Source organism: Enoplosus armatus, chromosome 18 (genome assembly GCF_043641665.1).
Source record: "Enoplosus armatus isolate fEnoArm2 chromosome 18, fEnoArm2.hap1, whole genome shotgun sequence".
Taxonomy (NCBI): Eukaryota; Metazoa; Chordata; class Actinopteri; order Centrarchiformes; family Enoplosidae; genus Enoplosus; species Enoplosus armatus.
In genome coordinates this window covers 3,834,634-3,860,608 of record NC_092197.1, presented here as the reverse complement: position 1 = coordinate 3,860,608, position 25,975 = coordinate 3,834,634, and the positions used below count along the sequence as shown (strand labels likewise).

The 25,975-nt window shown below is 42.3% G+C and overlaps 1 protein-coding gene across 1 annotated transcript in view; it reads left to right on the top strand.

The window, feature by feature from the left end:
• LOC139300969 (netrin receptor UNC5D-like) overlaps positions 1-23,823 on the top strand; it is a 132,486-nt gene extending 108,663 nt beyond the window's left edge. Inside the window, exons 6-18 of the mRNA XM_070924188.1 lie at positions 665-832; positions 2,698-2,862; positions 3,191-3,223; positions 5,125-5,310; positions 8,329-8,478; positions 9,411-9,629; positions 10,452-10,536; positions 14,014-14,185; positions 16,844-17,074; positions 19,575-19,724; positions 21,181-21,345; positions 21,595-21,773; positions 23,625-23,823. Coding sequence (XP_070780289.1) covers positions 665-832; positions 2,698-2,862; positions 3,191-3,223; positions 5,125-5,310; positions 8,329-8,478; positions 9,411-9,629; positions 10,452-10,536; positions 14,014-14,185; positions 16,844-17,074; positions 19,575-19,724; positions 21,181-21,345; positions 21,595-21,773; positions 23,625-23,823 — 2,102 coding nt within the window. The remainder of the gene's footprint in view (positions 1-664; positions 833-2,697; positions 2,863-3,190; positions 3,224-5,124; positions 5,311-8,328; positions 8,479-9,410; positions 9,630-10,451; positions 10,537-14,013; positions 14,186-16,843; positions 17,075-19,574; positions 19,725-21,180; positions 21,346-21,594; positions 21,774-23,624) is intronic.
• The last annotated feature ends 2,152 nt before the right edge of the window (positions 23,824-25,975 follow it).

Sequence of the window (25,975 nt, the reverse complement as noted above, 5' to 3'; positions counted from 1 at the left end):
CAACTCCCCAGCTTTTATCTACCAGCACTAAACACCTTGTGTGGAACGCTTTATGTAGCTGCAGGCCAGCAGACGCTGTTTTCTGTGGGGTTTTTTTATAGCCCCATAGAGAGCTCTGTGGAGACAAAGGAGAATAAGTGAAATTATAATGTCATACTAGCACCACCTCCTTTCACACCAGAGGAGCACCTTGTTAATAGGAGTGTTTCAGTGCTCATTTTTCTGACCTTTCATCCTGTTACTTTTATTTTTTCAGGGAGGACATTTAGCTGCTGTTGGAATTCATCTAATTCTTTCTGACACCCCGTTGTTGAGGCCCATCAATCATTAATTTCCTTAATGCTAATGAAGTCTCTGACAGGCTTACTACTCCCGATAGCCTCAGACAGATGTACAATAGCGGGACATAATATTTCTTCCCGTGCTAAGGCAGCAAATGAGCTGATAAGTCAATCATCACGCATTATTTTGGGCAACAAATCAGAGGAAGACGTGTAAGTAGACGGAAGGGAGGACACCATTGATCATCTTTGTAAAGACATCTCAGTTGTCACGTTAGAGTTCACCTCTGTTCAGTCACTCATGACCGAAAATATGTTGTTAACCACAGAATGTAGGCCACTTTTCTTTCATGCAGTATCTGTTCATCCTTTGGCACATACAGTGAATGGAGGCTGGTCATCGTGGACAGACTGGTCTCCCTGCAATGTACGCTGTGGCCGCGGTGTGCAGAAACGTTCTCGCACTTGCACAAATCCAGCCCCTCTCAATGGGGGAGCCTTCTGTGAGGGCATGTCCGTACAGAAGAGCACCTGCAACACACTGTGTCCAGGTGAGCACAAAGACATCCGTGCTGTCAGTGTTTGTGCATGTGGTTAAAAGAGTTTTTGAAATTGTCCTCCCACCTCACAGGTTCTAGTGAATAGTTCTGTTCAAGTCGTAAAAATCCAATTCAAGGAAACCTAAAGGATTTAGGTGCTTGATTGCATTGCATTCATGGCCAATATTATTATTTCTTGCATGAAAGGAATAGTGTGACGTTTTGGGGAAAAATGCTAATTTGCTAAGAGTTAGATGAGAAGATTAATACCGCTCTTATATCTGCCTCTTTAATACAGCTATAGCCAGTAGGCGGTTAGCTTCGCTCTTTACATAAAGACTGAAAGCAGAGGGAAACGGCTAGTCTGGCTCTATCCAAAGGTAACAAAATCAGCCTAAAGCTCACTAATTAACATGTTAAATATCATTCTATACATTGCGTTGCATCTGTGAAATTTGGACTGAATTGTGTTATGTTAGTCTTTTTTACTCTACTTGTTCCCACTTCTGTCTTTGCACAGATTTAACAAACAAGATATTATGCGTTAATTAGTGCGCTTTAGAGGTGCTGTTAGGCTGATTTTCTACCACAGAGCCAGGCCAGCTGTTCTCCCAGTCTTTATGCTAAGCTAACTTAACCATCTGCAGCCCGAGCTTTAAATTTAACTGCTTAGACTGCTGTTGGGCAGCCAACGCTAGGAATGTTCAATGTCAGCACGTCCTTGAGTTCATCAATGTGTAGAGGTTTCTCTCTGCTCACAAATGCATTACGACACAATAATAAAGAAATGTGGCGTGAGAGTGAAAATGGTCTCTGTGATTGATTACTCACGAGAGTTTAAAGTCTCTGTAAGTTGATTTTAATACCTGAAATTGACAGAGAACTGTGTCAGCTTTGAAGGAAAGAAATCAGTCTAAAAGCTTGAGGTATGCTTTGTAGTTATCGGTATAGTTTCCTTTCAACCAGTTACATTTCATAGTGAATGCACTGCACATCTCCACTGCTGATAGTGACAGTCGTTTGTGTCTGAAATCTAATGCAGTGGACCTTTACAAAAACATCAAATGAGGAGAAAATGAATGGGAAATGGTGAGAGCGGTGAAAAAAGAAAGGGATGAAGAGAGCCTGAGAGAGAGAAACAAACAGTAGAAGCGTAGGTTGTGAGAGGAAGAGCAGAGCAGCAGTTCCAGTTATCAAAACTTATGTGTAATCAGCTTTTCCCAAGTGTTTTTTTCCAAGACAAGCCCAAATTTATGATTTCAACCACGGCACCAGTATAAAGGAAAATGCTCATCAGGTTTAAGAAGAAAACATTATCAGGGGAAGGCAGTGCACTCCTCCAAACATTATCTCCTCTTTGCCAACTGCCTCCTTCTGAAGGATTCTTTTTCCCACATCTGAGTTTGAACATGAACAGGGTGCATTTGCGTTTAGATTAGCAGGAAGAAGGGAACCTTTGGAGCATTTGGAGGTGGAGAACTTGATGAAGTGTGGCATAAGCAGAGTGTCTTTGTGTGCTCCAAGTCAGCAAGATGGCACAACATTTTGGCACCCTGGGGAGGAAAATGTTTTTGTAAAGATAGTAGTGCAGCTTTACTTACCTTGAAATTGTTTTCAAAGTCCCAGAGAACTATTAAATGATTCAACTCCAGCTTGATGTTTGAATCTTTTACAAGAAAGGTGAGCATCTTTGTCATGTCAGTTTAAAAAAAAATAGCTTCTTTTCACTTCTGTACTTTCTTTTTCTGTATTTTTTCATGTAGTCCAAAGTGCACGAAGGGGCGACAATGTACTCCAACCATGCGCTATGCACGTCAAATCTGTGTATGTGCGTCCTTCTATTCTTAAACATTTGTATTTGTATCTGGTTCCCTCAGTGGATGGCAGCTGGGGAGAGTGGAGCGAGTGGTCGGTGTGTAGTTCAGACTGTGAGAGGCAGCGCAGCAGAGAGTGTACAGCTCCGGAGCCCAAACATGGAGGACGGCTGTGTGACGGGGTGGCGCTGGCTACAGACAACTGCACCGGCGGCCTCTGCACACAGAGTGGGTAACATCATCACCATCTCCCTCCACTGGTGAACAATGAGCAAAGACGACAGTTTAGCATCATTACTATCAGACCCATTGTGTTCAGGGACTGTGTCATTATGGATTAACTGTTCATAGTTTTTGGCAGTGTGGGCTAGATCATGATCGTCATTATAATCATGCTCATTACCAGCACCCTCATCCATCATCATTATTCATCCACTGCACTCCACATACATAACACACAAGTGTGCACAGGCATGGACGCATACACAGTAAACTTGTAGTATTCAAAAAGATGAAAGAGAAACTCTCAAATTCTGATGTTTCTCTGTCTTTGCAGATCGAAAGTTGCTGCATGATGCTAAGCCACAGGGTGAGTTTCTCCACAGCTTTCGTTACTTACTAATATGTTATTTTAAAGATATCGCTGTCTACAGCTATGGCCCGGAAGATACTTGATTCTGATTGGAGAAAGGTGCAACGACCAGACGATACATTGATTGGCTGGAGGGTTTTGTTTCCAGATAACCTCACTGCTCTTATTTAGCGTCATCATCACCATTATAAATGACTTATACTTGGGCTGCTTGTGTCAGCTGTTGCTAGGCTACACTTCTTTTATTTGTTGGAGTAACATAAAGCCCATGTGTGATGAGCGAGGATAGTGCCAACGCAGTGTTTTTATTGAGGACCATCAGCAGCAGCAGCTACCCTAAGAGAGCATATCGCCCCAAAATAGGAAACAATGCTTATATTTTGATGGCTGGAAAGTAGCTGTGGTATAAGAAGGATAAATCACTCTGACAGGCGTGGTTAAGAAAACTAACACATTCTGCATGACTCATTGTGAATTCCCCCCAAACTTAAAAAGGAGGGGAGAGTTATTTCAGATACATGATGTTCTGACAGACAGGTTAATATACACGCAATATGTATGAATAATAAGTGAAAAATACAAGTCATTTTTCTTCTCATTGCATGTATTTTAGCCGATAAGAAAAGAACATTTCTGCTAAGTTTCCAGGCTGGTTGTGATTTCTGACTGGTGGTTGTTGAAATGCGTAGGCAGGAGATTGTGATGGTTAGTGAGTGTTTTCTCCACTCTTGGCATCCATTTTCACTCTTGTACAATAACATACTGTATGTTGGATCATGTCACTTGTTAATGGACTTAAACAGTCAAGTAAATACCATTTACACATTGCGGAGTTAAACTGTATTGTTTAGCTACAATATTGTCAATGATAGTTGTGATGGGTGATGATCAATTCTACCATTATTATTTACTTTTATTCGTATGATATCAGTTTTACTTCTGTGCCAATATACTTTACATTTCCACTGATACCATTATTTTGTAATACATCAGGTTGACATTTCGAGCCAAGCAGCCAGCGGGTTACCTCTGTAGATCCATTGCTTTATACATTACTGCTGTCTTGGGTAATGGGCCATTTATGCGTAGATTACTGCTGCGTAGTATGTGCAGTGAAAAAAAATAATATGATACTGTACCTACTAAACCACAAGCACATGTTTTCCTCTCTTGTCCTTTAACAGTTATGTATTTTTTGTTTGTCAGAAACGGGAAAAAGAATGCAGCCAGGCTGCCAAAACTTCCCAAGCCCTCAATTAACCTGCTACTGTAGCTGTTAATGCCGCTTTGCATATTTTGTCAATTTCTCCTCATTTGAGCTTCAGGCTACTTAGAGGATTTCTCAGCATGTCCCGTTTCAGCACAGATCTCATTATCTTTCAAGAACAAGCTAGCAGCCCCTTTATTTCCCTCTCATTCTTGTTCTTTGTGGAGTTGGACGCTGCAGTACTGGTGGGACCAGATAGAGCATAATCATTGCCGATGAGCTAATTTAATGAATTGGTTTTGTCACATTATCCCAGTGGAACACAGAGTGCCTCCAACACCAGAGCCAAGCAGTGTTTGAAATGACAGTCAGGTGCTGGGTTGATTATAATCGCCTTCCTTCCGAGGTTCCTCATTAGTAGCTTTAACACTCCAGGATGGAACAATGAAGCTGTGCATCAGGAGGCAGTGCAGACGAGGAAGAGAAAACAAAAAAGGCGTTAAAGTAGTTTGAAACCAAGGTAGCTTGCCTCCTATAAAAGACTTTCACAACTTAAACTCACCTGATGTTCCTCAGATTTTCAGTTTATTCTGGGAGAAAATGTGTCCTAGCTTCCTAATTAAGTAGACTTAGAAAGCAAAAAGTCGCTCAAATATATGCTTCTCTCTCTTACTCGCTCTTCCTTTCCAAGGTGTGGAGAACAGCAGTGATGTGGCCTTGTATTCAGGCCTTGCTGCGGGGGTGGTGACAGTGGTGCTTCTGATCATCGCTGTCACTCTTTACCGAAGGAGCCAGAGTGAGTACGGTGTTGATGTCATCGACTCCTCAGCCCTCACTGGGGGCTTCCAGTCCTTCAGCTTCAAGACCTCTCGTCAAGGTGAGCAGGTGACTGTGTGTCTTACAAGTTCTGGTTTAAGCTCAAAAATGCTGCATCTCACTGTGAACAGTGGCTTCCCACCACATACTGTCTCCAAACTGGGAAGTAAGGGAAGAAAATGGACAAAAGAGGTTGTTAATGTTACTTGATGATACGTCCAGTAACATTACTAGATGATTGTTTAGATAGTGATTTGATATTTGATGGAAGCTTTGGTTAAATTCTCTCAGTTTAAAATGTGGAATATGTTGATAAGTTCAACAAGTGGTGTGGTTAATTTGCGAGTCTGGTGCCATGTTGGATGATTTGATTAATTAATTCACGATGATATGCACGCTGTTTGACTCGTGCATTAAGTTCTGCACACCCCATAAATTAAAGAGTAGAGTTGAGACACACCTATCATTGCTGCTGCTGTATGATAGCTTCAGGTACTTAATCAACTAAAAGAGAGGGACCTCACACAGAATGTAGATGATCATTTTGGTCTCCTGTAATTTAACCCAGTATAGACTCTGCCTTCATCCCACTTCAATGTGTCTTTTGATATGCATTTAAACTTGTACGAGTTTTAAATCTATATTAGAAATCTAAGAGGCCAAACTCATACATGAATAAGGGGTTTATGTGATTTTGATACGCAAAAAAATTCTAAATAAAAAAATTCTTCTCACTTGACTTTGCAGTAAGAGGTTGTTAAAGAGCCGATAAAAACAAGTGCTAAAATTGCCCTCCGCCACCTAATTTGCATAAGTATAACCTCAGCTGCGCCGCTAAAAAAACGTCCCTGTGCTCAATGAAAATGAGTTGCGTTGCATTTACCATGAAAACACAGCAGTAAGTGTCTTTGCTGAAACTATAAACTTATTTTTTTTAGTTATTTTCTATATCGGGTATGTTATTAGTGTATCAATCTGGTGATCGTAGTCAAAAATATGAGGATTTGATAGATTTCATTTTTATAAAGCAGCAAAATGAAATGTAGATTTATGACTGCAATTCCATTTCAATTATTTTTATGATTCAAAAAACCCTAAAAATCTGAAGAAAATGATTCAAAAGACTCTAAAAATCTGTCAAAAATCTAATTAAGTCTGGAGTTTTGCCTGGTGATACAGTGAGATGACATTATAATATAAATGAAGTGTCATTCCCCTCCAAACAGAAGAACTACGCACGAATTAAGAAGGGAGATCAGGCACAGGTCGGATTTGTCAGCTTGTCTATATAGATGAGCGAAAATATATATAACACACACACGCAAACACTCACTGCTGATGCTGAATGGAGTAAGAGTTAATTTTAGAGGGGTGAGGGGTGAAGATGCGGTTGTGATTCTATTACACTTTATTTTCATTCAAATACTGTAAATGTACTCACATATTAATGTCATTGTATGTCATCTAAACTACAGAACATGCAAGCAAGTCATACAGTTTTGTATTGATATGTCTATATACATATTTGCATATATGAATTATGCATACATTTCTTTGTAGTATGATATAACTACATCAATTATTAAAATCCTTTAGGGGCCAAAATGGCTCTATTTAATTTTTCAGTTTGTTTACTTGAGCCTTCTGGAGATTCTTGCTGTCTGTGCTGTTGTGCACCAAATGTCCAATAATAACACAGTGAATGTAATCTATAAAGCACACCATGCATTTATTGCTTTATTGCAAACATCAGTGTGCCCCAAGCGATAAACGTTCACTGAAAAGTTATGGTAACAAGCACATTTTGAGCTCTAAACAAATGTACAATTTAACTCTTATCTATTATTACTTAGACCTTCTTTAGTGCCATAACTTAAGCAAAATGTTGAACAAGAGGGTAGTGAGTCAGTTTGTGGCATCATCGCCTGCTTTGGTATTATCTTACATACAACGACATTTCAGTTAATTATTCATGATTCCAAAATTAAAAATGTAATTTATTAGTGTTTTCGTGTTTTCTTCACGCGGCTCCCGATTGAAGCCTTTGTGGTCTCGTGTCTCCAAACACAGAAACATCAGAGCTCAGAAGCGTGGTGTGTTTCGCCCCACAGATTGAGGCATATTTTTTACAAGGCTGGCATTATGGGTCGCCACAGCAACAGCTCTCAGCAGGGCATAATAAAGTTCATTTTGATAACACAGCAGGAGTCAGGGAAAGCTTTAATCTTGGTCCCTGTTCCGCTTAATAGGGGAGCTAAAACAGCCAAACCTCCATAAAGTCCAACATGTCCTCCCCTCCTTATATGTTGCAGCCTGCTACAGCAGTTACACAGAAATCATTTCATTTCACTACTTTTTTGCAATCACATCCTTGAACATGAGTCACCGTGACAACAGCTCACCTAATTCCCAGCTAAACAAATTGGCAATGTAGATTTCTCTGCTCATTAAGAGAAACCACGCTGTTTATTTAGCCGCGTCTTCCGTTGTCATTTCATGCTTGCTGAAACAGCTGTCAATGAGTCATTAATCACAAAATAATTTCACCTTACAGTAAACACATTTATCTTATCTATAATAACTTTCTCTGCTCTGAGTTTCTTGATTGATCCACAAAATACTATGAGTGTGTGTTTTAATTCCACTACAAACACATATATAAATATATATATATATATATATATATATATACGGCTACAGTATGGGACCCGTACCCCCTGAAGTTGGAAATGTAATGAAAAATATATTATTAATAATGTAATTAATATGTTCATAATAAACCTTGTTAATAATGGCAATATTTCAGGTTATTGTCACAGAAATGTGACATCAAATTAAAGCATATTACTACTCCCCAGCCGTTGTTATTTGCCATTTGTCACTTTTAATTAAGACATTGGTACGGTAAGGTGTGTGCCATTGCTGTTTCCATGGTGATGATATTATAGCAAGAGCCACAGGTAGATAAAAACTAATTGTCATGACATGCCCTTTAGGTTTTTATTGTTGTTGATGGTGTCAGTGTCACTGTAATGTAATTGTTGCTTAAAGATGTCTAATCGCTTTTTTTGTTTTTCAGCAAACCCCCTGCTTATTAATTCATCCATGCAGCCTGATCTGACGGTGTCGCGTACCTACACCAGCCCCATGTGTTTTCAGGACTCCATCGACAAGGAGCTGATGGCCGAGCGCTCTCTCCTTGACCCTTTGCCTGATCTCAAGGTCAAAGGTCAGAAAACAGAACTGTCTTGAAAGGCCATGTCTGTGGTAGACCGCTACTTTTGGAAAGGCAAGAGATTACAGAGTAGTGTACAGTCCTGCTGCTGCAGTCTGAAGGAAAATCCATAAGGCAATCTCTAAGAAAGCTGTCATACAAAGAAAAAACATCATCACCTTTTAGGGGCATCCTGAATTGACCACGTCCCCCTTAGTTACTGTTGCGACGCCTGTTAAGCTTTCCGTTCCTGCACGGCACCAATGCAGATTTACCATTCATGGTAATTTTTTAAACAATTGGTCCTTGATTTTAGACAAAAGCAGGTTTCTCATTTCTAGCTTTCCATCCGTTTTTCTTCTGGCTGAAATGAAAACTGTTGCTGGTAGAATTTATCAGCTGTAGCTAAATAGCCAATGTAGCTAACGTTAGCTCCGTGAGCAGGTTGAAAAACGCTGTCTCCAGCTGAATCGTTTTAAACTGAGAATTCCGTAAAAGGAGTCTGAAATATGCAATTGATGGCGACATACAGTGCATGATATCGTGCTGAAAGACTGAGGCTATAAAGCGGCGTGTCCGACAGACGCTCCACACTCTTTACATGCAGAGTATCACTCTCACTACAGCCCCGTGCACGCTGCTTCAACTTGTGAAGAAATCCAAAGCTTGACAGACTTGCCGAGCCTAGTTTCGGCTGCTACGCTATGATTGGATAACGGCTGTTTTGGGAGGCGTTTAGTGAACGGTCAATTAGAGAGTGTTTGGTTTTCACCATACTGTATTTAACTTTTTAATCTTCAAAAGAGCCATTTCCTTGCTGTTTGCTGTGTCTACATTGCTGTTGAAGGTGAAAAACCATATTCCTGTCTTTTCTCTCAGTCTAATGTTTATGATCTGAGTTTGTTTAACTGCAAAAAAAAGTCACAGTTCTTTCATTGTATCTGTAGGGGTGGCAGAGAGGGCAGAGTACCATGTCATGTCCCACCCTCAGACATTTCCAAGGGGCCTGGCTCCAGACTTCAGAGGGGTTGCAGTGGGGACGACGCTGGGCAGAAGAGGCAAAAACCTCTTCCCCCCACATGTCTCTTTGACTCCCAGCAGGCCTCTCCACAAAGCAACTGCAGTGTTTGGTCATGCTGGAGGGAGGCTGGTGGTACCTAACACAGGTGAGCCCACTGCGGGGAAATTTCATTCGATACGTTCCCGTGTGTAAACTGAAATTCCTTCAACACAAAACTGGAGATCACAGAGAAGCTGAAATCTGTAACTTTCCACACAACAACAAAAACAACAAAGCTGATACAGGGCGTCTAGCATTTTGGATTTGTTTGACCTTGTCAGTGTTAGTCTGCAGCGAAAATGTGGAAATGTCATCGATCCCAAGTAACATGAACATGAATATATTGTTTACTGAATTGATGAAGTTAGACAGCATTGGCATTTTTAACGTCCTGACAGTTTGTCAGCCTGTGGAAAGTTTTTCTAACCATCGTAAATGCAGAAGCTTTTGTGTTTCAGTAGATACTTTGATTTAAAAAGCATTATGGATCTCAGCTTTAACATTTTAAAGAACATATTGTACACTATGAAGAAAATGTAATGTAAACCTGTCATCATTCAGGCCGCTCTTTCTCGTGGCCTACATTCATCATCCTGTCCCTTGAGGCGCTTTATCTACTGCGTGTAGATTGGCAGTGTTAATCGTACAGCAGAATATTGTGTATGAGTGTTTCTGTGAAAGAAATAGACAGTCTGTGTGTGTGTGTGTGTGTGTGTGTGTGTGTGTGTGTGTGTTTGTGACAAAGAGACTGCTGGCAGCATTGATTCACAAGGCCTTCGGGACTTGCTTCCGTCACCTTTTTTCCGGGGCCATCACCTCTCTGGCTGTCACCTTTAGTAAAGAGACCTGACAGCCGGTCAGCAGGTGTGTGCGCATGTCAGGCTGTGTGCAGATCAGTTTTTTTTTTTGCGTGCCTCCTTCTCTGCAGGTATCAGTCTGTTGGTGCCTCATGGGGGGATCGCAGAAGACACTTCCTGGGAAATGTACATGATCATCAACCAGGAGGACAGCAGGTGAGGGACTCTCACTGAGGCGGAGCAGTCTGCTTCTTAGGCTGCTCTCTTTTAATCTTTCAGCCCGTCGCACCTCATCTCTCATCCCTATCGCTGCCACGTCGTATCCCCCTCTCTCTCTCTGCAGATCATGCTCCACAAACATGCACAGAAACACTCTCATACGGAGAGCACACAGTCACATGTACTGTACACATAGGGACGCAGGCAGACTCCCACCCAGCATGTGGTCCTTGCTCATCTTGCAGACACTACAGGGGAGGACATGATGTGTCACAAATACATTGGCAGCTGTAGACAGATTGCATTACTGCCTTAAGCCACTGTCTCAGCGGAGGACAGTACACTTCATGACTCTGGTAGCCTGTTTTGTGTTTGTAGACATAACTGTGGCGACGTCTCTTTCCATCGTGGTTAGAGTGGTGAAAATTGGGGAGTCATGATGATGGGTGATATTGATTTGGTATTTGGTTTCGGTGGGACGTGATAGGCTACAAAGTTTAGATAACTATTGCCTGCCAGCAGGACTCGACAGTATTTCTGTAACTTTGCAGTCAAGATTTTTCACAAAGCTATTGCGTCTGGACAAAATGGCAAGACAGATAAGAGCCGTTTGAAAAGGAGTCTAATGCCTTTGACTTCTTTGCAACAGAGCCTCAAAAGCTATCTGACAACCCGAAGTCAGTTTTTGGGCATGTTCTTGATTTATAGCAGACAGTATCAATGTGTCAGCAGGTCTGCTAGCGAGATATCGCCTTAACAACACTAACAGCTAACCGCCTGTGCTTCTCAATGAAATTCAATTTCTACATCCCCGGGAGAATCAAAAGTGACATTTAGTCGCATCTGACATTCATCCGTCATCTCACCTCACCTCCACCCACCCATTAAGTGCCGAGGGTCATCTGGGTGAAGATACAGATCAAAGGTCATTTATAGGTTGTGGCTCAAGGCTCAGTTAGTGGGCTGGTTTTACGCTCCCCTGACTAAAGTCTCTCCAGTTCAGCCAAGCTGCTGCCCTCCAGGCTCCTGCTTTGCTCTGATAAGCCTGATGCTGTTTACTTCTCTGGCTGTCGTTTAAGAAGCTGCAGGAGCTGTGCACCGCTGAGCTGTCAGTCAAAGCCTATCTTCTGACAGCCACAGAGTCCAGAGGAGAAATTGGATCCTTTCTTTCCATTCAAACCTCGGCCATCTACATAAGACGACGCTTTCCTCGGCGAAGAATAGGAATCGATCAGCTCTGGCTCGGTTTCAGGTGTTCGCAGGAGTTTTCGTTCATCCTCTGGGCTTCACAAGGTTGTTTTGTGTGCGATCTTCTTCAGCTCAGCAGGGGACAGTGGCTAGTCCACGGGCAGAATCATATTGTGTGACAAAATACGCCTGATATGATGTGACTCGCACAAGTTTGAGTGAAGGAGTTGAGTGGTAACATCCTCTCTTTTTGAGCATTCTTTGCAGGGCGGCACCTATTACTCTGCACTGTCAGTCATACCTGCGTCAGATCAGGCTCCCTTTTAAAATGTTGGTTGGTGGTTGTTTTTGATGTCGTGCTTTTTGTTTGAGCTGACCAATGTTCGGTGGGGGGGGGGGGTCACTACAATCAAGACCTTTAACATAACGGGTAGTCATTAGACCCATTATTCACATAAAAATATTGATTAGTGCAGCTTTAAGCAGCATAAGTTAGAAAAGCAATATTGTTGTTTGACAAAAATCATCTTATGTATGCCTACACTTCACTGAAGCTTTTATTGAGGGAAGAAATGTGGCTCTAGAGGGAGAAATTCCATTCACCTCCATTGACAATCTGCATGGTTAGATACCACAAGAGCTTAGTTTGTTTGTTCGTTTGTTTGTTCAGCTTGGGTGAACCGACTCTTTTGATAAAAACATTAACGCAGTAATGAAACTGGCTTTTATGGCTGTAATTGTGTTAAACTCTGATTCCATACTTCTGTGAAGACAGACCGTCCAACACTAATGAGGCACTGTCACATTGTTATCTATAATTGTGGTCTGTGCAGGAAAAAAAAAACAATGAATGTTACGCCGGATGCTATTATGTGAAGAAGTGAAAGAGGTGTGTTGTGTGTACTGCATATATGAGACTACGTAGATTTAACTAATAACCCCAATCTGCTATCTACACTTTAGCTATCATCCTGGAGTGATATTCTTTGTTCTCATAACCACAATCAGAGATGCTAAATAACCATCTTTAATCTTTGCTCACAGGCAATCTGGCTAATTACCATAGTCTCAACAGCAGGTAACCTTGGTTTCCTCTGAGCCTGGGGCTGATTAGCACAAAAGTGCAGCTGCAGGGCCACGCTGCTGTCTGGATGTATGATTTTATTTTTAGACAGCGGATCGTAACCTCATTTAATTTTTTAGTGTTGATTGGTAACAGCATAACGTAGAAGAAAGTTTCCCACAGTGCTCGGCAGCAGAAACTGGAACCAAACAATCTCAGCCATACATACCTTCCCTGTTGCAGGGATGGAAACTACTAGAAAACTTGTTGAAAACTACCCAAGTAAAACAGGAAAGTAACCCCACGTTGACTACCAACGACCAGTGTCCCAATTCAATGCTCCATATTACCAGTATACACAATGCACTAGTTAGTATGCATTAGTATGTAGTATATTGGGACACGGCTATTGACTTGGTTATATATGTAGTCGGGTGGTTCAGTGCTTATGTGTGAGAAGTGTAACCTATAAAAATTAGACTTTAAATGTCTAACTCCTTCTCACTTTGTTGGTGTTTCCCATATTTGTGTGCATACATGTGTGAGCCAACACACTCTTGACACGTTAGTGATGCATCTGTGCCTGCATGTCAGGGTTTGTCCCCACTGCAGTTGTATTAATGATGCTGAGAAATATCCACGCTGCTCCAGTGACAACAGCACCAATATTGTGTCCTGTATATGTGAGGTGTCCAGCCGGGCCAACTGCATGACTGATGGTGGTCCCATTGATTGCTCTCAGTCTTCGGGGCTTCCAGCCAAGATTGGGCCCCTGACCAAGAGCAGCTTGGCACAGCTAATCTGTCACCAGGCTGCCCAGAGCAGGCTTCATAAGCTCCATCGACCCACGAAGCTTACACGCTGTGTGCTAAAGCCTGTCCTCTCCAGCCCCACTGTCCATTAGTCTTGGTGCTTTAATCTTCCTCTATCTGTGTGTCTGTGTGTCAGCTAGTCAGGGATTGATTCATTATGAGTGTCCAAGGATCTGAATTTACTTTGTTCATAGGCAAGGGGTCACGCTCTGCTTCCGTATCTTATTTAAGCAGTGATTCATTAGGAGGGATGTTTGTTGTGTGTCTTTATTTTCATGCTGTCTTAAAACTCAGTGATGTTTTGCCGTTTTAAAATGCAGAGAAAACATTTTACCATAAATGTTTGTGATAGCATGAGATTTGCTGTTATGTTTTGTAATATGTGCCTTTCCTGTGCCTCTGTGTGTGCAGCACTGTGTCGGAGGACGGGCCAGAGATCTTTTTGAGCCCTGCAGTCACATACGGCCCACCAGGCCTTGACCTGTCCTGTCCCATAGCCTTGACCATAGCCCATTGTGCGGAGGTCGCTGCTGATAATTGGACCATTCGGCTAAAGAGACAAATGCAGGACAACAAGTGGGAGGTGAGCGATTTCTGCTAAACTTCAGCTGTAATCATCAGGTCCAGATTCTCTGCTGTAACATCGATGCAGAATGTTAACAAGTGCGAACACACAACTTTCACCAGCACCCAGAATATCAATACGAACTGATAAAACTGCTACAAACTTACTTTGATGAAAATTTTCATCCTGCAGTGTAGTCATGCGAGCACGGAGCCGATTTCAGGGTTGCCAGCTCAGATTCGTCATTCTGCATAAAATTCAGCCTTTCAAGCTCTACCTCATGCTGTCATACATCCAAAAGAAATGTCAGACCAAATGCAAATGATGTCTATTAGTCACCGAAACATTCATTTCTTTTCCAGTGTAATGATAATGGTATTTTAAAGCATTACTCTTTCATGAATCTGTGAATTCTGCATTGCAGCTGTTCATAAAATCTGAACACAACAAGCTCAATTTCCATAACAAGGAGGAAAAGAAGACAAATATGTTTGTATATACAGCACATGACTTCTGTTTGTTTTTGTTATTTATTATAATGAAAAACTGTATCTGAAATATAAAAACGTCTGTTATGGTTCGATTATATCGTTGTAATTCTGCACGGTACAACTGTGTTGTAAGTTTAATAAGTGTTGCATTTTAATTTACTCTAGATAAAGGCATGAGGGAATATGTATCATCTCAATTATTCTTGAAAATAATTATTATTTGGGACCATTATGACTGCCAGTGAGTGTCATTTGAACTCTATACTACGCTACTTTAACATTATTATTTTCATCTTAATCAAATAACCATTTGGGAACAACAGCGAGTGAGAGAGATAAAGCAGAGACATACAGTATAATGACGAAAATAAAGAAATAAAAAGGTTCAACAAAAGAAAGTTCTTCTTGAAATGACGTCCCTGAACTAATTATTTAGCGGTTGAAAATTAGATTTTAATTTAATTTGGATAAAAAACTGCTAAAAAGGTTAATGCACCTAATCCAGTGTGATGCTTCAATGTGAGGTCAGAAACAGATAAAAAGTGGCTGGTGTGCTTTAAAAGATTTAAGACTTTATTGCTATAAATACAAACAGTGTTATCTCTGGGATTGCTGCAAAGAGATTTTCTCTCACATCCAGCTCTTTCAGTAAAGTAACACCTCTGAGAAGTCCTTCAACTCTGCCCTGTAGAGCTACTTCACAGCGTCACAGAGACTTGTTCAGACATCTGACTTCAATCCAAACACCCTTCTATCCATCTTCTCGCACCTTTTCGGCAGAGTAGACATATCTAAGATGCTCTTTTAATGTTTAACTAACCTCATCAAAAAGCTTTGGGGACCTCATCGAGGCAGAGTGACCCCCGGAGCCACCGAGTTTGCCTGACCTTGAAGCGCCTGTGCCTCTCTCCCGGCCCGGTCCTTTCACTCCGCGTGACATTTACACAGACGTAATTTGCTAGCAGCTGTGTGGCACAAAAGGGAGCTATCAAAAGAGCCATCACTGATGTGAACTATATGCCATCAGAGAGGAAAAGAATAGCAGAGAGAAGCAGCGGGGAAAAGGGAGAGAGCGACAGGAAGATGCAGACGGGTTCAGAGAAAGAAGAGGAGATGTTCTCCAGGAAAATGTAACGCCGTGACCCGTCTCTGTCACAGTGAAATAATGAGTCCTTTATCTTAGGAAGGACGCTCACTCAAAACCTAATCTCTGGAATTAGTGATATAATGGGAGATGGAGGTCTTTCTCCCCCTCTGTCTTTTTCCCTTCCCTTCCCTCTCGGTCCGTCTGCCTCTCAGTGCCATTCCCATTAAAGCTTGCACTTTTGTACTGCTAGAGTTTGACTCCATCATTTCTCCCCGGCTGCCTGGCGGGGATGAGCTATGTCATGAAGATCCTTCATGTCTGCTGCAGCGCTAATGGGGCAGGTTTAGGAATCTGTGGGCCACTAAATTACCCGGCGTTGCTTTATATGCCTCAGCCAGGCCATATGCAGAGGGGACCTGTGGGTCACAGTTATGTTTCAAAGGTGATTTAGGGAGGATTGAGCACGAGATGAGGAGCAATCGGCCATCGGCTACAACTGCACCCCGCTAATCCGTTTTGTCAGTGTTACTGTATCCCATCTGTTAAGTGAGATGTGTGATTATTCATTTGGCCCTCGTTCAGGTTTGCACAGTCCCTGATCCTGAGTCTGTGTATGAGGCAAAGTTTCCAGTTGACTGTCTCTGAGGTGTCTTGATAATATCCTTAATAACAATGCAGTCACTATATTTAAAATGCTGGAGTTATGCCTCTCAGGGCTGAGTTTTTTCTTTGTGTCTGTTTGTCTACAGGAAATAAGCTAATAGACAGAATGATAGACCTTTGCTCAAACCACCATGTTTGCAGCTGACAGGAGTTCAGCTTTCAGTTTGATGGTTAAGTTAAAGCCTCGTTCTCCCTCTGCAAACAAATTCTTGGCAGTAATTGAAATGTTAATCATCATGAATCAGCATGCTCAGCTCCACTGTGTATAGCCGGGTGCTGAATCCTCAAAACCAAAAACCAAAAATCATCAGCACGACCAATATTGAGCTGCTCTTATGATTAACCTTAAAGTGAACTATTATCGGCTCAGAATACGTATGTGCTTAATGCACCAGAACTAAATCTGGTCTCTCCCGATGTATCTTCCCTCCAAAGGAAGTGATGTCCGTGGACGAGGAGAGCACGTCCTGCTACTGTCTGCTGGAGGCCCAGAGGTGCCATGTGCTGCTGGAGCATCCGGGCCGCTACGCCCTGGTGGGGGAGCCGCTGAACCAGGAGGCAGCCAAGCGGCTGAGGTTGGCTGTGTTTGGTAGTCCGGATACCAGCAACTCTCTGGGCTTCACCCTCAGGGTCTACTGTGTGGACGACACGCCCCATGCATTTCAGGTATGAGGGAAGAGGGAGGATATGGAATGAAACAATGAAGAACCAGGGATGATTCAAAGTAATGACATTACATTTGTCAAATTTCAAAACGTTTTTCCTTTACTTTGACCTGTATACATGAAGCATACTGTTGTGTACGACAGGAGAAAAGGGCACAAAAGAAAAGTCCTACTTTGTTTTCCTCGGCTCTGTAAGGCTCTGCTTGTTTGCAGGTAATGTTTACTGTTGTCACCATCGTAGCTTGGGTTGTTAGCATGCGTAACGTTTGCCAATTAGCACTAACAACGAAGCACAGCTTAGGCAAACGGCAGCGTCATTCGTTTTGTGGGCATTTGGTCAAAAGCCAAATTGAAAGAACCCGATGATGGTGCCAGATTAAAAATTAAGGGCTCATCAATGTCCTGAGCTGTACCAAATGGCAATCCATCCAATAGTTGTCCAGACATTTCCCTCAAAACCGCAAATGTCAACGTCATAGTGGCACCAGAGGAAAGAGTCGGAGGATCTCCAGCTGTTACACATTTCGTGGCAATCTTTTCAACCGTTGTTGAGATACTAGAGTGGTGGACAGACCAGCCTTCCACAGAGCCTCCAACACCATTCAAATATACGATCTGTATGTGGTATAAGAAATTTAAATTGCCAGCATTTGGTCGATGCGTCTGGTGGGTTTTTTGCTGTCTGAGTTTTTTTTTTTTGTGCTCCACTGAAGATCTGCCTGTTCAGTAACATTGCCACTGGGAGATGCTTGATGACTAGGAGACAAAGAGGGACTTTTAATTACAAAGACAACAGATGCTCCAAGGTTGCTTCTCTGCCCTTTCTTTGCGTAATTTAATTTGCTCTCTGTTAATTAAATGTGTTTCACCATTGCATTCCACATGACAAGTATTTGAACACGTTAAAATGGCACACAGTCTCAGACGAAGCTTTCGGGTGGTGATTTGTGAAAAGCTGGCCCTTGTCCTTGCATTGCGGCCTCGCTCAAAAAAAAAAAAAAACACAAGCTCACCTCTTTCCTATCTTAATTAAAAACACAGCTTCTCTGAAGCAGTGCTGATAGTTGTCCTGTGTAGCCACTGGCCCCGCTTCACTTTTGGCTCCATTCAAGAGGTAGAATCGCATGTGAACAAAGAGAAATTGGATGTAGGTGCCAAGAGCCAATTCACTCCACCTCTCCATCAGTCAGACATGGTTATTTGTTCATTTGTTCTTTTTGCTTTTGTATGTGCTTCATACGACAATTAATTTCCCCTGTGAGCCTGAAGCAGGGATTGATCATGTTCAAGACAGCCTGTATGCTTTGCATTTCCCCTCTCTGTGTGCCGTGTGACCGGGTGGATAAGCAGCATGCACACTGTATTCACATCCTCACTACTCCCCGCTGCCCAAGATACAGAAAATGTAAACACATGCGCACGGATGTTATTGTTCTCCATAGATCAGGAAAAATTACAGGACGCAAAAAACAAGTAAAGTAAAAAAGTATATATGTATTGACAGAATACTTTTGATTTCTTCTGTTTGTGTCTCGTCTTTGTGTAGAACCAATATGTTTGACTAACAGCTATGGCTGCTCTCTTTATCTGAGTTTCAGGCTCGAGCCGTGTGGGTTTGTCACTCATGCAGTCTGTCGGTTTGATCCAGTTTGTGAGCAGCAGTGGCTCTTGGGGGCCAATCACTCTGGATGCATTTTGAAAGCTTAAAAATGCACAGTGCACCACTCTGCTTTTTATTCATTTAGAGTTGTTGTTTTTTTTTACGTTATGATCTTCACAGCGTTTCTCCAAAGTTGCAAAGAGCACCGACAGATAAAGGTTGAGGCTTCCGGGGTGCACAAGCAGCGCACACATAAATAAAAACAATTACTTAAAGCTGTGTGTGTTTGCATTAGTTTTTTTTTTATCTTACTTTGAACATTGATGGGAATTTTTTAAACCTGGGACCTATTTTTACTGCTGCAAACAGGCTACATTGACTGCAACATAATCCTTGCAGGCAACTGTACCCACGAAAAGCACGTCCACTAAAAGTGTCTGACAACATTATGGAAAGACCGTTTTGTTCATCCAGAAACAACTCACCTCCCGTGAGATTTCCGAGCGAGACTTCCGTTTCTCTACATTTCTTTCCCATTTTTTCCGTTCGGAAGATGTGGTTCATATACAGCCACTGAAGTTGCAAAATTAGGGCTGCAGTTAACGATTATTTTCATTGTCGATTGATCTGCTGTTTTCTTTTCTCAAAACTGATTCATCTTTGTTTGAAAAATGTCTTAAATGAGGCTCCAATTGGTTTGTGTGCATTTCCTGTGTGAGGGTATATTATTTTAGATTCTTGTGAATTATCAATTAAAAGAAACATTTTATTGAACATGAAAAGCCGTGTGTTGTACCCAACTCCTGGCTTGGAACACTGAGTTTATCAGCCATATAAAATGTCTACCTTTTTTTCTCTACATCCCCAACGAAAAAAAACCACCCACACCTTCCCTTATCAGGAGGTGGCAGTGGGAGAGCGCAGCAGGGGTGGGCGCCTGCTGGAGGAGCCTAAAATGATGCTGTTCCGGGGGAACACTTTCAGCCTCCAGGTGTCCATCCAGGACGTCCCACAGTTACTCTGGAGCATCAAGCCTTTCACCACCTGCCAGGTAGGAAACTGTGAGTTTGTGTCATTTAGTGTGAAGGAATGCAAAGCAGCGAGCAGGTTTACTGAATGTGCATCTGAGTTCTGATTCAAACCGAGCTTGGTCACAGATCTGGAAGGAAGCTGTGCACCTTCATCTCCTCAGCATCCTCTGTTCCTCCATTAGAACTCTCTCCTCCGCCAGTTTCCCTTTTTCTTACTTGGTCACATCAAAGCCAAAGGACAGCAGCAAGGGCACAGCAGGAGATCACTCAGGCCAGCTATCTCACCCTCACACACACCCATACAAAATTAATTATGACTGCCAGGCAGGCACACACACACACACACACACACACACATCTCATAGTTATCTTCCTAGGGGTCTACATGCTGCATGTTCTGCCCTGCCCTGTGATGTTTATCCCACCAGTGACATCCTATTAGCAGAATTAGCCCACCATAGTGCCACCAGAATGCCAACAAGGTTTTCTTGGAGAGGGAAGAGCCACTATGTGAGGGTCCTACAGGCAAGATGACTGTATGCTTTCATTTAGACACTGCTCTTGCCTAAAGGAGGCTTTTACAAGTAGCCATCCTCCTGTCTGATGGATGTGAAGAGAGGATGATTCATCCGTAAAACAGTGATTTTGACCTGTTCTCACTGCGCCACTGTCTGGGTCACACAGTAGTTAGAAATGGAAGTCAAAATTGGCCTCTTACATACCATTCACTCACTCCAAAGGTCTGCTACTTACGTTTTTTTTCAGCTGCCACTTTTTGTGTGAAGTGCAGTGCAAGCTGGGTAAATTAAGGCATGTCTGTCCTAATTCCATCACGTTACGTCACGTTTGTTCCTGATCTAATGGATTGGCATTTACAAGCATATTCAAGGCATATTAGGAGTATCAGAATGTGAAAAGAGAGCATAACAAGCCAACAAAATGGTAAATACGGCTTTGACAGTCTGACAGTCTGAATTGAATGCTGTGGGCTGCATGTTTACTAAAACAATCTTCAGAAGATGATTTTATGTCAGTACATAAACTATTTCTGCTAATAATGTGAGCTTAGATCTGCAATATTTATCAAATGATTGCATGTAAGACTAGCCACGCTGTAGGGTGAAATGCAAAAGTAATATAAAGTAACTTAATTATTTCTCCCAGGCAACAGTAAGTAAAATAACATCTAATTTAGAACATCTTCCCACTAATGACTCCGTATAGATGTTAACATTTTCCCATGGGCTCTAAATGTTGGTGTTCTTTCTGATGGGTAAACTGTAAGGTAATATCATTGATTGGCTAAAGAGGCCACTCATTCGGTTCTTAATTAATCATGTAAACGGCAAAGTGGGTGGCAAAGCAGGATTCACATAATGAATGTCTTTAGCAGGGATTTAATGAGTTTGTTGTCTCCTCTGCCTAATCCTTTCATCGTTCTCCCTGTCCGCCCTCCGTCTCTCCCTCGCCCTGCAGGAGTTCTCCTTTTCTCAGGTGTGGGCCAGTAACCAGCGTCCCCTGCAGTGTGCCTTCTCTCTGGAGCGATACAGCCACTCCTCGTCTCAGCTCTCCTGCAAGATCAGCGTCCGACAGGTGAAAGGCGAGGAGCAGATACTCCAGGTCTACACGTCTGTGGTCGAGGTGAGCGGCACTCGTAGAAACAGGCAGCGTGTGCTCGGTGCGTGGGCGGTCATGCGGATTCTTAATAGGTTCTTTTATTACACCGAATAACTCTTGATTTGATTTAAGAGCTTGCTTAATGAGCCTCTCAGGGAGCTTTTCATGTATAGATTGCAAATTGTCTTGATAAGTCCATGTCCTTGTCTTCATATTGAGGTTTTCAGCATTAAGATCACCCTGACACCTCCCTCTTTTCTTTCTTGCTACAAGAATGAGAAGGGAGTGGTTCCCTTTTTCACTCAGTCCGACTGTACCATCACCTCTCAGACAGGGTCAAGGGCCTTTAAAATCCCCCTGTCCATCCGTCAGCGGATCAGCGCCACCTTTGACACCGCTAATGCCAAGGGGAAGGACTGGCAGCTCTTGGCTCAAAAGCTCCACATTGACAGGTATGAGTTATGGCACACATTTCATTCTCGTTCTTTATTGTATGCAGTTGTTATTTACCCTTTGCTGAGTCATCTATGTGTTACACAAGCTCAGATATATGAATCAGTTGGTTTTGTTCAGGTGTTATTGCAGAATAATGACTAGAAAGCAGAAAGGCTGCATGTTCTGGTCTCTCCACTATGTAAACGCTGTCCTGCTTTGAATACTATTTTTAATCTGGAATTTCGGCACCGTGTCAACCCTAATCTTCCATCACCAACCAGCCTTCAGTAACACGCCACACTGCTGATTTCATTATAGATCTAGAAACACATGCAGAGAGAGAGAGAAGGAGAGGAGAGTAAGGGCCAACTTCAGCACAGGCAGAATAACTGAGAGAAGATGCCGTGTTTTGCAGAAATCTGAAGTAAGGTCTCAGACCGCTGACAGGTTAGCCTCTGGCAAGAAAATGTGTTCATGTTAGCACTCTTCATTAGCAGCAACTCTGCATGTGCTCCTTCAACCCCTGCTGAGGTTGTGTCAGGTCAGTATTTGCGTAGGCTGTGGAGGATTTTAGTTGTTTGGTATGGGGTGATCGCTATTTGTGCATCAGAAGAAGTCAATAATCAAGTGCTTACAGCCGTGAAGACTCTTAGATCTGTGCAGTCAGCTCCATCAAGCTCTTGAGGGAAAGAGTATTGAGTATCCTCTCTTACTTGCCAGTTGGAGAAACATGAGAGGGAAAAGTTAACTAAGAAACTGTGACAGAAACTATGTGATTAAGGAATTTCACTTAACCGAGTCCGAAAACAAACATCTATGACTGAGGAACGGGAAAGGATTTCAGAGTTCTTTTTCAGCCCAGTCGAACACACCAAGAAGCATGTAATGGGAATGTCTCTACCTAGTTAAGCTGAGTTTTTGCAATTATTTCCCTGAATGTGTGGGGACGGCGTCGTTCCAAGGAGGGAAAGTGGGAAAGGAAAAGAGGGGAGGAGGCATCAAAAGAAATCTCACTGTAATGAAACAGTGCACTCTGTTGGATGGATGTTATATCAACCGCAGAGGAAGAAAATCAGTGTAAATGAAATCTTGCTCGGAGCTTGTTTTCTGCAGTTAACCATGTGTTCACAATACAAACTGTAAGCGTACTGTACCCTGAAGACAAACCAGTTTACTTACTCTTTGCTGGCTATTACTGACTGACTGATGGTCAGATCAAGATTTTTTTTAAAGGCATTTCCAATTTAAATCCAAATATTGCTCATTCTCATTCTGTATAGCAAGTCATGGAGTAAAACAAGTTTATTAAATGATTTTTTCTTAGACTATGAAAACAAGTAAGCTGGAAATTCAGAAAAGATCTCCTACGTATACAAGAAAGGCAACAACCCACATACTATAGAATACTACTCAAAATGAGTCCACACTGAGGCTTAAAGGGGCTTTTTTACGCATGAAGTTCAGTTTACTCATCGTGAGGAGAAGGCCACTACTGCGCCTGTGAAAACAGTACCTGATGATGAACAGACAGTCAGCACTAAGAAAGCAGGAAAGGTCTAAATATTGAGTTGTATTCTGGGAAATGTGGGATCCAGTGGTTTTGGAGTTTGAGTCTCTACCTCTGCTGCTTTGATTTTGCACATTCTCTTTTTTAATCTGTCTGCTATGAGTCCCCGAGTGTATGGAAGTGCAATACTAAATCACTGGAGTACCCCTTTAAAATGTCTTTCCAATGGCCTTCTTATTATAATCAGTGCAGGGCAATCACTTCATTACTGAACTATTAACCGGCTCTCATTTGTTCTCAGCATTTACACCTTGCCGTGTGATCTACTCTAATGTAATATTCCGTTTTCCCTGGCCTGTAGGAACCTGTGCTACTTTGCATGTCAGGAGAGCCCATCATCAGTGATTCTGAGTCTGTGGGAAGTCCAGCACCAGGACTCGGGGGACCTGGACTCTCTGGCCAGTGCCCTTGAGGAAATCAGCAAGGTCCATTCCCCCAGGACCGCCACTATTGGCTGCAGCAGAGAAGAGCGGGACTCAGAATTCACTAAACTTGGGTAGGTCAGGTCCACAGCAGATCAAATAATGATGAACCATAACAGCATGAACACTGATGACCAGGTGTGCTAGCTAAGCTATGGTGAGGAGGAGGACACGCAAAGAGGACAGCAGGGAAACTCAGTTTTGGACTGTTACTAAAGGAACACCTCTGCTAAACCAAATAGCACATACAGATTCCCGTCTGAATCAAGGAACAACCGAGAGAGAGAGAGAAGGAAGTGAGTGGGGAAGAGAGGCGGAAGGTATTTGTGTTACCGAGAGGCACCAACAAAACATTTCAGACAGGGATATTCGTATCCCACACCCATCTTTGATTGAGAAATGTCAACTCCTGACACTCGCTGCTTCGATAACCTGCATTCAAGGGTTATGAATATCTGTGTGAAGAGGACTCCCTGCGCAGGACGGAGAGTGTTTTAGACAGACTGCCAATCAGGCTGGTGTTGTTTGAACCTTCCCAGGATCGGATGTGCTGGCACTTGCCCTCAAACAGTCCTCCGGGCTGTCAAAATGTTTAGTGTAATGTCATTATGTTGTCATTCATTTCCGAGATCTCCTAATGCTTCTTTTTTCTTTTCTGCACCGTATCTCTAATGTTACTGCTGATAGATTAGAAAACAGAAAGTGAGGAATATTGGATATTCATTTTGTCAGAACTTCTCGTCCATACTATGGATCTGATGATGTCCACGTGCTAAAGAAATGACTGAGATTACTTTATAAAGGTTGTGATAAATTGGCATGGATCACGTGGATAACAATCATTTTAGGAAACAGCCACTTGTAGAACATTTTCAACCCCATTAGCTGAACATGTTGTCAAAACAAAGGCTGCAGAAGAGGATAAGTTACCCCATTGAACACCTGGCAATGCAGCCAGTGGTGCACCTCATCCCCTCCTGATCAGCTTCTGTTCTTTTGGAGGAAAATGAATGTCTCCCTGTGTGATAAGTGATTTCATATCAGACACACAATGGGAACATTACATTCACTGCAGATTGTTGGTGCTGGTTAAGTGGTGTGTACTTTCAAGACCCTCTGGGACTTCATTTTTCAATTTAAATTTTGACTTTTGATGTGTAGCTTGACTGGAGCTGCCTTTTTTGTGGAGCATCAGATACCTGGACATCATTATTTGCAGACAACTCTCACTCCCACTTCTCTGTCTTTCCTTCCCGGGCAGAGCCAGCATCCACTTGAACAAAGATATCCTGAACAGGACGATCCCTCATTCAGTGGCTCCACTTACCCCTAAACTTAATAAAGTGACTTTGTGTTGAACTCTGTGTTGGCTCTCTCTTTACATCTACTTAATAAATTCAATTCTTGAAAGGCCTGACAGCCCACATACTGTACGGGGGAGAAATCAGCTACAGTAAATCTACAAAAACTGTTTTCAGCAAAGAGATGAAACAGAGACCCATACAAAGTCCAATTAGCAGAAAAACATAAAAGAAGTACGTAAGCGCTCTTTAGGTTTGGATGGCAGATCATTGATAATTTACCATGTTGGTGTTGCATTGTGCAGCTGTTTGAACTGCACCAAAAGCCCAGACGTGACTGAGGTAGTCACTTGTTGAAACCTGGAGGACTTGTGGAGGCTTCTTTTCAAGGTGCCAACAGTCCATTTGTTCTAACCCTTAACATCTGGTGAAATTAGTGGTCCATTAAAAAGCTATCAAGTATTTGTTTGAGATGTCCAAGTCTTTGGATGGAGAACACATCTCAGGTTTTCCCCTGCAGCTTGTCAACTATTCATCAGTGGCCTGCGCTCTGCAGCCCTCCAAAAAGTAAGAATTATTATGTGTATTGTCTCTTTAAACAGGTTTAACCATCTTAGAGTTACCCAGGCCAGGTGAAACAATGCTGCTTAGAAGTACTTAAAGGTGTATTTCAACATTTTGGAGAAATAAGCTACTCGCTTTCTTGTCGAGAGTTAGATAAGAAGATCGATACCACTCCTAGATTGACGGAAAATATGAAGCTGCAGCAAGCAGTTAGCTTAGCTGAGCATAAAGAGTGGAAGCAGAGGGAAACAGCTGGCCTGGTTCTATCCAAAGGTAACAAAATCCGCCAACCAGCATGAATAAAGCTCGCTAATTAACATATGATATCTAGTTTGTTTAATCCGTACCAAAACTGGTGTGTAAAA